The 12,650-nt window shown below is 43.1% G+C and overlaps 1 protein-coding gene across 1 annotated transcript; it reads right to left on the bottom strand.

Moving 5' to 3' along the window:
- Nucleotides 1-9,329: 9,329 nt before the first annotated feature.
- LOC109138466 (uncharacterized) lies at nucleotides 9,330-11,338 on the bottom strand. The gene is made up of 3 exons (XM_027278909.1): nucleotides 10,455-11,338; nucleotides 10,259-10,327; nucleotides 9,330-10,145 (listed from the first exon to the last, which is right to left on the bottom strand). Exons 1-3 carry the CDS (start codon nucleotides 11,170-11,172, stop codon nucleotides 9,934-9,936), a joined length of 999 nt encoding a protein of 332 aa, XP_027134710.1. The 5' UTR covers nucleotides 11,173-11,338; the 3' UTR covers nucleotides 9,330-9,933.
- Between the last annotated feature and the right edge of the window lie 1,312 nt (nucleotides 11,339-12,650).

The raw sequence follows: 12,650 nt of genomic DNA, 5'->3' as shown, positions 1-12,650 counted from the left end.
TTTCAAAAACTATATGCCTGGAAGCTCAGCTACAACCTTAATACCCTCCTAGAGAGTTTTCTCTATGGGATTGCAGCAGTTGGGTCGGCTCCAGGAAGCCTTGTAACCTGCCTAGCCTGATGGCAAGCTAACACTTTTTTGTCATACTGCCATAATGTGTGTTTTTTTTTTTTTTTTTTTTTTTGTGGCATACCACAAGGGCACGTTGCTTGGCTGTTTAATTTTTTGCACACAAATAAAAGGCTTGACATACTTCCCATTTCTGGACAACCATGTAAGACCTTTATTATTTTTTTACCGTTCTTTCAACTCCAACACTCTTCCTCATTAAAACAGAGTCCATGATAGGTAAGTCAGCTAAACTTAGTAGCCAGTTATTATACTCCTAATAATACAGACTTAAAGGGCGTCCACAACGTCACGCAGCAGAACGGCGATTTTCTTACCTTTTGTGCTGTTTTATCATTCCTTTCACATTGCTCATGACTGTTTGTTTGTTGACTAGCTTAAACTAAAAATATAGATAGTAAATACATCAAGCACCGCCATTTCAGCTAGGCTACCTCACTGATGTAGCCTTGTGATAAAACACACAGCCAGTGCAGGTAATGTTAATTATCCATAACTCACGTATTTATTGCACTACAGGTACTACGGAGTTGTCATGACTGAAGTAAACATCGTCTTCCGAATGTGTGTTCGTATGTGACACGGAGGGAGAGAAAGCAAGGACATACCTCATACGCAAAACACAAAGGATTCTCAAGCTTGCTGAACTGTGTGTACTTAAATTAGGTAAATGAACTATATGTTTCAGAAGAGGGGCAGAGGGTCCCGAAGGTTGCTAGAACATCATTCAGATAGCCATCTTTGGACCTCTACTCATGACCTTTCAGCAAAGAGTTAAACCCATTTAATGTTTCCATATAAAACAAACAGTTCAAGTGCAAGCAATGAGGTAAGACCAAGTTCCTGTGTTTATCTATTACTGCTTAATTCTATTTTTCAGGCAAAATTAAATGAAGTGCTGCTTGACACTCTGTTCATTAATCTGTAACGGGAAGCATGGGAGCGTGGTTATTGAGAACGCGGTTCCCTTGCTGTTAGCTGTTCTGGTTGGGCAGGCGTCATGATGTTAGTTTTACCTTAACTTCATAATATTCTGTCCAGAAGAAAATATCCACAATATGCTTCAATCAGAGAAGATTATGAACATGATGAGAGATGCAAACTAATTCTTCTTATATGGGACAGTATGCTTGGTCTCTAGTAGATTTTCTTCTTCTGACATGCTTTTAGTGGTGTCAGTCGTGAACGTTATTGTCAATATGAACAATAGTCTCAGTGATTGATTGTTCATTTTGATGCAGTACGTTCCCTCCGCCACTAGGCACTACTGCATGGCCACTCGGCAAGCTGCATGGCCCCCTCAGGCTGTGTGACGAGCAGTAATCACAAACAGCTTAGATTGAACGGGGCTGTGAGAGGAGCAGTAGTTTAGCAGTTTGTTCATTGTCACGTGATAGGCCTCAGGCTGTGGAGGAGCATACCCACACAGTTCGTTCATACGGTATCTGTCTTTGTTCATTGAATACACAATTCACCAAATGTAGAACGGGGCAAATACAAGATATAAAAAATTACTTAGGGAGAAAGTTGTGGAAAAAATATCAAAACAAGAAGACTGAAACAAGTAGAAAAGTTTATAATATCGTGAGTTATACAGATGATCAGATGAAGCCTTACTACAAGAAATACATAAGATGAGTTCTTTGAAATATATAAGAGTCACTTTTATATTAAGACACGTAGAAATGGATTAACGATCAACGATAAATATATAGTTACAAAAAAACACAGGCAAAAAATGATCTAGTGCCCAACAAAGTGTGAGTTAGATTAAGAACAAATAAAAGTTACGGACTACCAGTGCGAAAATGATTAAATTAAAGACTTTGGCATATGTAACAAGGAGGACTCGTTCCCTGGGAGTTGAGATGGCGTTGGGGAAAAAACTTTGCACCATGCGGCTTAATCCGCACTAACCGAATCACTGCACTTCATAATTGCACAGGCACTTGTGTAAAGCAGTGCACTTGTAATTGGGTTGCACACCTGTGCACATGGCATACTTTGCCACACTTTTTGATAATACATATCAGGTTCACACTAATTGTTTGTATAATTTATTGTCCTTTTAAATCTTATCTGTGCTGGTAGAGTTTTCTGGTGATGGCCCACATGGTTCCACCTGAAAAGAAGCATGAGATTTATTGTGCATTTGTTAGTCAATGCTAAATTGACATAATGATGATAATCAATCTATATATGTTGTGCAATTGGGGTGTGTTTTTAGTATATTGGGAATGAGTGTTGACCTGTCTACCACAAGACCCCTTTGTCTCCAGGGGTTGGCGGGGCAAAAGAGGCTTCCCCAGGCAAATGGGTGCCAATATTTATAAGTTCCGGGGTGCATCCAAGTTGGTGATTAGTGGGGGTGTGGAAAAATGGTGGTATTTTTTAATGTATGGGCTAGATTGGGATGAGGTTGTGTTTTGTATAAATCAGATGTGTGCATTAGTGGGGAAGATATGGGGATCCGATCAATAAGAAGGTTTCTTCTCTCTCAGAAGGAGAGCAAGTCAGCACATGAGTGGTTAGGGATGGAGAGTGTTTTGCCATGCTGTTAACAGACTTAACAATACAGCCTGGTCGTAAACACTCAACAAACTGCCTGGATATTCTATTGCTAGGTATGTCCAGGCCGTAATTGGTGGTCCGCCTCAACAGCGTATTTAAGAGGGTTTCCAGTGTGATTGTTTGTTGAGTTTGTCCTTAAAATACCATAACTAAAATGAAATATCATCAATGTCCCATCATTAAGGCTCTATAAACATAGACATAGAGCCACAATAAGGAGCAGTCCAGACCTACTGACATGGGCCATGTGAGGGATCCACCTCATCTCTGTGAAAAAAATACAAATTAGTCATTTTTCCTGGAGTCTGACACTCAATGTCCACTCTTTCTCTTTTCGACAGCACCATTTTCCCGCGGGTGTCAAGATTGATGTCTGCTACAACTGCTCTTAAAAGAACAACCTTCATCTAGTGCCCTCTTCTAGTTAGCCATAGGGCTCACACATGCTGCGTGTTAGTAACTGGCGCGACAGTAATTTTTTTAAAATAAAAATTATTATTAAAATGGTGGGCCACGGGCCGGTATGAAAAAGCTAGGCAAGGCGGATGGTGGACTGTGGGCCACATCTTTGACACACCGTGATCTATTTTAATTTTACATGGTGGTGCCTCATTGCACACGTGTTCAGCCTCACCAACTCCTTTGCTTTATCTGCAGGTTGTTTTGTAGATTTTGGGCAAAAATACTTACAAATTGTTTTTTTTAATCATTTCTTGTTTGTATTCGTATTAGAAATGTTTCTATATGGGTAGTTTTCCCTGTAGTTTCTGTTGAAATGTTTTGAAATTGTCAACTAAATACCATGATCTGACCTGATCTTCTAAATTGTTAGGTGTCCCTCGTTTATCGCGGTGGATCGTTTCTAAAATAACCCGCAAGCCAAGAAAGTAAGTTTTACAATTATTTTACATGTTTTAAGGCTGTAAAACTCCTAACCCACACACTTTTATACACTTTTTACCACGCATTTTGTACAGTACTCCCTTACACGGGACTCACACAGGAGCGGAACGGCCTCGAAAGCTGGGCAGAGGACTTCCTGCACGACGCGTGGCACGGATACGTCCGACCTGGCGCGTATCGAATGGGACACGGCAGCGAGTGAGCCGCCGCTGATTAGCACGCAAAATCCGGAACCTACCCGCGTACCCGAGTGACCCCGTGATAAAACTGTGTATAAAGAAAAACAACAACAACAAACAGCTGACTTGCTTTCTCCCGACGTGGAGGAGATTTATAAAAGCATCTGCGTGTCATAAATGATTGTGGTGTTTGTCCATTCAACAATTTAATCTCTCGTTGAGACCCTTTGATCGACTTTGATCACCTGGTGCCACCGGTCATAGCGTAACACTTGATGTGATGTGAAGTTTGTAAAAAGCTACATGAACTGCGTTTGTGTTATTTTGAAAGGGGAGACAGAAGTTTATTAGTTGATTCGTGTGTCAGATTTCCTGTCTGGTGCAGTGCTCTGTTGAAATTTACGAGGTTTAGCGAGCTCGCGGAAAAAAAAAATTGAAATCCTGCGGAAAGCTCGCACCGTGGCCGGAGAGCCGCTTCTGAGCCGCGCCCTGTGTGAGTGCTCTCATTGACTAAACTGGCTTTCTATTTGCTAAGGTGACCGCGGCGGTGCCGTTCCGTTCCGCGTCCGGTTGTGATTGGCCTTTAGTTAATCAGGACGCAGAAAACGTGCGGTTCTCCCTAGCCAATTTAGGATGCAGAAACACAAATGTGCGTTCATATGTTACAGTACGCTGTAAAAAAAAAACATGCAAAATTACACACAAAAAATATGGAAAACAGCGAGTCTGTGAAAAGTGAACCGCGTTATAGCGAGGGACAACTGTACATTTATGTAGTGAAACTCTTATGGGCAACATGATGAACACGTTCAATTACTTTTTTTTTTTTTTTTTTTTTACTTGTTTTCTGGTCCACAGACTCACTTTGAGCTGTCTGCTCCATTTCACGGTTCAAGTCTGCAGACTTGTTCCGCACAAGACAGACAGAGGCTTTTCAATAAAGCTGTTGGTAATCCACTTTATCTCTGCCTTTCTGCTTGTTCGTTCGTTCATCTTCTTCCGCTTTAGTCGTTTCGCGGTCGTGGGTGGCAGCAGCTTCAGAAGGGAGTCCAGACTTCCCTCTCCCGGCCACTTCATCCAGCTCTCCCCCAGGGGGACCCCAAGGATCGGCTCAGCTCCTTCTTCACCACACACGGGACGGGTGCAGAGTCTGCATCACTGCAGAAGCACCCACCGATCCGCCCGGTGATCTCCCGTTCCATCCTTCCCTCATTGTGAACAAGACCCGAGCTACTTGAACTCCTCTACTTGAGCAGGATCTCATCCCCAACCCGGAGGCTGCACTCACCCCTTTTCCGGCTGAGAAACCATGGCCTCGGATTTGGGGTGCTATTCTCTCACCCCTAACACCTTCTCCTTGTTTAAGGCTTTACAGGGGCCTGTGGGATGTGAGACTGGATTAACAATCGCTGGTGGTATTCTAGAACTGGGACATGGACAGTCTCATTCCCCTCAGTTAAATTTTGCCACAGTTTTTCTGTCTCCAAAAGCTTTTCTGCACTAGTGTTCCGTGACGAGCTTGTGTTTTACCTGTTTGGCCAGGTATTTTGTTATTGAATTATGTGGGTGTTTTTGTTATGGCGTGAAGTAACTGTTGGGTCTGTGCCGACTGATGACAAGCTGCATAGTCTTGATCCACAAGCTTTGGCTGTCCTTTTAGCCATGGTGCTTGTTAAGAAGTCTGTTGATTGCCTCCTTCATTGCTGATTGTCCAGGCCTCCTTTCATTGCTGATGTCCAGCGCTCGTAGTGCCAGTAGTTCAGCAGAAGAAAAAGTATTTTACTTACCCATTTTAGCTGGAGGTCCCATGCTTCCTTGAGACAACCATCTGTTGTAAGAGCAGGTTGGGGGAGCTGGGATGCAGCGGTAGCAGTGGGTTCCTTGATGGTGTTGTAATGGGGGGGGGGGGGGGGGGCACAACACAGATGAAGCCTCCTCCTTTGCACCCCTTGTTTGCTTCAATTAAGTGAACTGGACAGCATCCTGGCTGTCTGTACTCAGACCAAACCCCTCTCCTGTGTCCCTGTCAGAGATTGAAGTGTCGGGTACTTTTCCTTTCCATCACCTTTTGAAGGCAGAGTTCATCCAGTTAAGCAAGGATCAACACAGGTGGGAGGATTACATCTGGCTGCTTAAGGTCCAGAGCCTTGATAGTCCACCGTCCCCCCTGTCATGCCTGGGCCTGGAACAATTCGCAGGGACACTTGGGTACCAGTGATCCACGGGCCTGGTAGAAAATGATACCCCTCTTGCTTGAGGTCCCTCTGACTGGATCATCCGAGGGGGACTTTTGCAACTTCTCCCGGGAACTATTAGAGCTTAGAGTTCCTCCAATCTATATAAAATTCCCTCTGTAACCACAGGATCACTGAGGCACCCATGGAAGTGGACCCTTTGCAATGGCCGTTTTTTTCAACATAGATGGTTTTTGAACCAGTGGTACATCATTTGGGTCTGTGGTCAGGTGGAAATGGTTGAAGGACTTTTTCCACACTGTCGACCAGGTTCTGTTGCAGTGGAATTCTGTCCTACCGTGCTCTCGGATGTGCTGTTTTGTTGGAGAAGGTGGCTGAATTCCACAGAACTGATACGCTCCTTGAGCTTCTGCAAGTCCCCCTGATCCACCACAGAAAAGGCAGGCACCCGTGTGTGAAAACGCTGCATACAGTGGAACAAATCCAACCTGACCACAATGTTTGGCATTGTACTGTGTACGGGATGCAGGTGTTCTCCAGAGTCCCAGCATTGGCCTCGGCGGACAATACTGCCTGTGGTCTTCCAGGCATCCCCTTTAGGTGCTCTCCTTGGTGAGGTCGGAATTCTGAATGCCGCCACGAATCCCTAAAACAAGAAAAGAGGAACTTATTAGTGTAAAAATATTTTTTATATATTATATAAATATTACGCATGTTATAGACAGTAAAAAGGGATGCAGATAGTTCTCACCTACTACCAGTGGTAATTAGCTTTCTCCACTCCTGCATCGCTGTTACCGCTTGGCTAACCCCTGGGAACATGGGTTCAAGGGACTTCTCTGCCTCAGACTGCACCATCACCCATGAGGAAATCATCCAGTTTTCGTTCATTACTGCATAACTTGACATAGTGCCAGAGGATAAAGTTACTTTTCGCGCCACCTTCCTGGTGTGGTCAGACCGCAAGACCTGTCCAAAAGTTCCCTGCATGAGCAATGTTATGGCTGACTGTTGGCGCTGGTTACTTGTCAATGAGGCAGTCAGTCAGGTAGTGAGCAGAGACAGAGACTCCACACCATCCATCTGCATCATCATAACTTCCAAAAGACTGTGGCATGACATCCTTCCTCACAAGGTGACTTAGTGTTTTCTGCCCATAAGCCCCCGCCTCAGCATCCCAGATGTTCTGAATGCTGTGAAGGTATGACAGATGTGCTTGTTCATACTTGAGGTGCATCAGCTCATTCACCTGTTTCGCCATGTCGAAAGGTGACTTGCCAGTGGGCTAGCTCATGAAGCAGACTTGCAGATGCTTTTTTGTTACGTCAGGAACGCTGGCACCATGTTTGCAAACCTCTTTGGCAGTTTATCCAGCCATCGAGGACTATCAGCAAACCAGACCCTCTGGCATGTCCTGCAGCGAAGACATGAGAAAAAGATGTAGTACTGAGGCCTACCCACACCAGCTGAGACTACGTCTGGCTTTAGACAACCATGAAGACATGGGAGTATATAATTGTTTCTGAGTCTCACCATGACATCACTCTCTGGTTTCCAGATAAAAAATGGGTGCAGCTGAAAGAAATTGCAGGATGGGAGTTCAGAAACAGTGTCTATGAGCTCTGGTTGTGGAGGGAAACGCCATAATGAAAGAGCATTTCCTGGCTTGATCATGTGATAACCCAGGCCACAGTCCAAGAGACTGGGCTCTGTCCTCATCAACACTTTTTTATGATGCGAACAGGTCCAGTTGCTTATGTCCTGGTCTTGTCTCTGTTACGGTGGGGCACCAAAAACAGAAGACCCAACTGTGGCCAAAGGATAAAAACCAAAAACCTAATTAGTGACATGTATTTCACACATTTTTAATATTATCAGGTAGCAACATATTTAGAGCAGTATATAATAAGAAAAACTCTTACTGTCTGGGGTCTCAGGTGTTTCAGGTGCTGGTCTCTCTGCTGGTGTGGCACCACAAGCATAAGACCCAACTGTGGGAACAAGAAAAAAAAACAAATACAGAATTAGTGACATGTAGTAATTTAAAGGAGATTTTTTTTTTTTTTAATTAAAGATGATAAAAAAAATAATAAAAAAAAATCGTACTACAGTTGTCTGAGGTGCTGGTCTGAGTCTCGGTGGGGGAACAACACCAACAACCGAATGAAAAAGTTAATTTGTGGGATTTATAAGTTTTATTCTCCTTATTATAGACTGTTTGATATAGACTATTCTGAGGCACAGTAACACTTAAGAAAAAGTTCTTACTGTGTGGTGGTTCAGGTGTATGAGCAGAAGGTGGCAGGGTTCCTGAAAATTTACTTTACTGTATTTATTGTTTAATTTTATTCCTATGTGTAACAGTCTTGAGGATTTATTTTGGGGAGAAAGTCAAACTGAATATTGAAAATTAGGCCATCATACATACCTGGTGCTGAGACAGTCCCTTCGGTTTGCTGGGGAATAGCAAGCTCTTTCGCCAGAAACTGCAGCTCAGGTGGAAGGGGCACAGATTTCTTCACTGTAGGCCTGGGGGGGACTACTAGCACAGACAAACAACCAGTAACACAAGCATTCATCCGTAAATGACTGAAAGAAACTGATATTACTGCATGACATAAGTACAAATACTTTAATGAGAGTAACATGAATGTATTGCAGATGACGAAACAAGTTAAATTGCAATTACCATTACTCTGTGGCTCGTACAGTTTCCTTTTGGTGTCAGCAGGTGGTCTTGACAGTGAAGCAGATGGTGCTAAAACAGACATTGTTATGTCAGTTAGCAACAAAGAAAACAGTCAATAATCAATTATCTTGGTAAAGGCGCAATATAAACCCAAGGGGTGGATCTTATATAAATGTGATGGTAATATTTTAATATAATAATTGTAATAAATTTTATTCATACACACAATTTTGTGTGGATTTATGCTTAATTATGATAATTTTCTTTAGCCTTTATTAATCTTTGCAGGAGAAGCAATATGATTTTTCCAACTTTAAATAACATGCATGTATCAGACCAGGACAGGAAGGAGGACTCAGACGCAGAGGATATAACAATTAAGCACACTTTATTGAAGTCGAGATCTTCTTAGAAGAGTGATGAAATGAAAGGGCTATGAAACTGTGTCTATTCTTAAGTGACCTGGCTAATATGACAGGGCATAACACTTCCCACTCCCCAAGAGGCAAAATCACATTAAAGGGAGGGAACAAGATTACATACAAACAAGAAAAACAGAAGACTATTCTAGAAATGAAACTCTCACAGGGAGGAAAATAAAACACTAGATAATAAACATAAAACGCTCCCGAAGGAGGAAAACCAAATGGGATCAAAGAAAAAGGCTCACCTAAACAGGGGCTCTACTAATATCTAAGGCTCTCTAACAAAAAAAACACTCCACAAGCGGGAGGACAAAAACTGTAACAACAGAAAACAAAAATAGAACACTAAACTTAGAAAAGATTAATCAACAAAAAATCGCTCTTAAAAGAGGAAGAAGACAACAACTTACGTGGCAAAAACAATTTCTTTCTTTCGGCAAACGGACTGTGACTATGAGGGCTTAGGTGCACGGACAAGACGAAACACTTTGGCACAAGACAAAGGGAAGACACAGACTAAATACACATGAGGGAAATGGGTAACAGGTGGAAATGATCAGGGATCAGGTGAGACAATCAGACCGGTGACACATGAGGAAGGGCAAGTGACCTGAAACGAGAGGAGAGTTAGATTTCAAAATAAAACAGGAAGTAACGAGACAAAAACCCCAAGACAGGACAAACCTCACCGCGGTGTGACAGCATGAAGAAAAAAAATGGGTACTTACCCTCACCGTTGAGGAATTCAATTCATGAAGTCTATTTGTTAGTAGGAAAATTAGCATGCAAACATTAGAACATGGCCAGAACGTGGCCAGAACACAGAAAACACACAGTTTAATTCATGGCTCCATTTTGGAGAACAATTCATTGTGGCTCAATATGAACAGGTATTGGCCAGAACGTGGCCAGAACACAGAAAACACACAGTTTAATTCATGGCTCCATTTTGGAGAGCAATTCATTGTGGCTCCATATGACACGTGAACTTTCACAAAACCTGTTTTCATTCTTGTAGCTCGTCCTGGTACAGAAGATGATGACAGAGTAGCAGCTGGCAATAGACAAAAAGATTCAATAGTTTAGCAGACTCGCATTCAATAACACCTTTTGACCCAAAGTATTTTGAATGTTCACTTAAAAAAAATCAAGCAAAAATACACTTACAGGACTGTAGTTCCTTGGCGGGCGATATGCTCTGCATTGCTTTCTCCAGCTCCTCGTCATCTTCCATCACTGTGACACCAACAAAAAGAATTAGGGTTCTGAAAATATGCTTATTTAGTAATACACAAGTGAGATGTATTTCGAAAGTAATACAGGTATTAAAAAAAGACATTTCATGTATACTGAAAAAACCTACTAATGGGTTCATCATGTGCACTTGAGGCAAGAACTGGTGGAGAGGGGAGAGACGCTGACTCTTTCTTCATCAGATACTGCTGTAGTTTGTGCATCTGAGACCCTGAAAAACACTTAGCCCTCATGATGAAGGCTGCATAGCCATCAGCCCTGTTCTCCCACACCTCCTGCCAGGTGCTCTTGGCACGAGTGCCAAAGCCAACCAGCTGATCGTCCTCAGAAGCTGCTTGAGATGTGGGCTTTTCTGATTGAAAACGCAGGAGAGATATGATTTCTTCAAAGCTGCGGGCATAATCCACAAAAGACAACAAGCTGGCCTTCTTGTGCCCCTCTGTTGTACACACTCCTGCAGCCTCTTCTTTCTCTCTGTGTTTGAGGAGGTAGACTGTGTAGCCAACATCATTTTCTAAAAGCCACCGAAATGACTTCCCCTTGTACTTTCCAAACTGCAGGATGTATTCCCCCAGCACCTCTGTCCTGTCTGAGACGTCCCCTCCTCTCTGGCGGATCACAGTCAGGGCATTTTGTTTGACTGTGTCCTCCTTCAGAGGTGCAGACTTGTCCTGCAGAGAAGAGTTGTCCTTCAGCAACTTAGCTGCATCACTTGGATCCTGGCGGAGATACCCTCTAGGTCCCTTACGGAAAACCACGCTGATCTTCCCAGGGAAAAAACTGAACTTTTTTTCCATGTTGACCTGTGACATATGAGGAAAAAACATATTAGATGTACATATTAGACATGTATGTTATGTGTAATTATGTAATAATGTAATTTGATAACTAAAAACAATTAAAATCAGGGAGGGGTGGGGGGGTTGCTTGAAACAGTTGAGAGTCCTCCCTTATTTGTCACCTAAGCAGGTGTTTGAGGTGTTATGGGGGACTTGAAACAGTCAAAGAGTGCTCACACAAACTCCTTTCAAGTTGCCCTGAACCCTACTTCACCCCACCCCACCCCCACCCTCCTTCCCCCGTTACTGTACTGTTTCAGTACTATACTGACATATATATCATCTATATCATACTGCTACCCCACATCCCACTGAGCATTAGACGTCTATTAGACGTCTAGTCTAAGTTTAGACCGAAATCACGATATATATTAATCCATTAATTATACAATATTAAATAGACCTCATATCAACGTCTATCAGCGGTATGCCATGCATCGTTTCTTTACATATAAGCCTACACAGTGTGTTACTTAATGACAGTGATGATAGTTAAACTGGAGTAAGTAAGAAATAAAAGTCTTGCGTATCTAACGTTACTGACAAGTTTACCGTTTCGTTAGCGAAGAGAGAGAGAAGCCGCTGTCACGTCATACAAAGTGCAAAACTCCAGTATTACATAGACATTATCAAATGTCATATCATATCTTATCTATTGTTTTTATTTAGTTCTTCGTATAAAAGTCACTTACCTTTGTTGAATGAAACAAATGCGCTGCACAGAGTGGGTGTGTTACTGCTGCTCTTCTCCCGTCACTGAGTCTTCATTCATTCTGTGAGCGGGGGCTGAAACTGTTACAGCGCCAAAAGGCGACAGTGGCCGGAGGGCGCATTACATCCGTAGTGGTTTAGCACTACCATAGAGAATGAATGGGAAACGGTTTAGGGGCGTTTAGCTAAACAATTCACGGTCACGTCGCGGGAGGCCCGGGTTCGATTCCCGGCCAATGCACAGAGAGTTTTAACTACATCCGACGATAGCAGAAGCTATCGCGACATCGCTCCGCTATGTAGCATGAACTAGCCTCTGCTCTGCTGAGTACATGGACAAACTTGTGCTGTATGTGGAGTCCCGCTTCTGACTGAAAATGAATGGCACACACTGCTTTCCTCAAACTGAGTCCATTTTTCCAGCAACAGGGCCCAGGTTCAGTCAGAAGCGGGACTCCGGGACACGCAACACCACGCCTTAGACCACACGACCATCTTGACTTCTTTTTTTCAGATGGTTGCATTTTCTGAGCAGTCATTTCAATCTTGCCCAAAACGAGAAGCTAACATTGAAATTGCAATAACTGGCAACAAGTACGGCACTATGTCCAAAACCAACCTTACACTATACAGAGCTGGGCATAAGCAGCATCCCCGTAAGCGTGCGCCATTACACAGAGGTACATGGGGACTTGGAACTGGCCAAATACCAAAAGTGTCTTCAACTTGCCTGCACATCAGTCCGCATTTGACGG

Source organism: Larimichthys crocea, chromosome VI (assembly GCF_000972845.2).
Source record: "Larimichthys crocea isolate SSNF chromosome VI, L_crocea_2.0, whole genome shotgun sequence".
Taxonomy (NCBI): domain Eukaryota; kingdom Metazoa; phylum Chordata; class Actinopteri; family Sciaenidae; genus Larimichthys; species Larimichthys crocea.
This window is presented reverse-complemented; position numbering and strand designations above follow the sequence as displayed.

Coding starts and splice junctions, on each gene's coding strand:
- LOC109138466 (XM_027278909.1), bottom strand. CDS start 11,172: ATGTTTTTTCCTCATATGTCACAGGTCAACATGGAAAAAAAGTTCAGT. Junction 10,328..10,454: donor TGCACATGATGAACCCATTA/GTAGGTTTTTTC, acceptor TTGGTGTCACAG/TGATGGAAGATGACGAGGAG. Junction 10,146..10,258: donor CGCCAAGGAACTACAGTCCT/GTAAGTGTATTT, acceptor GTCTATTGCCAG/CTGCTACTCTGTCATCATCT.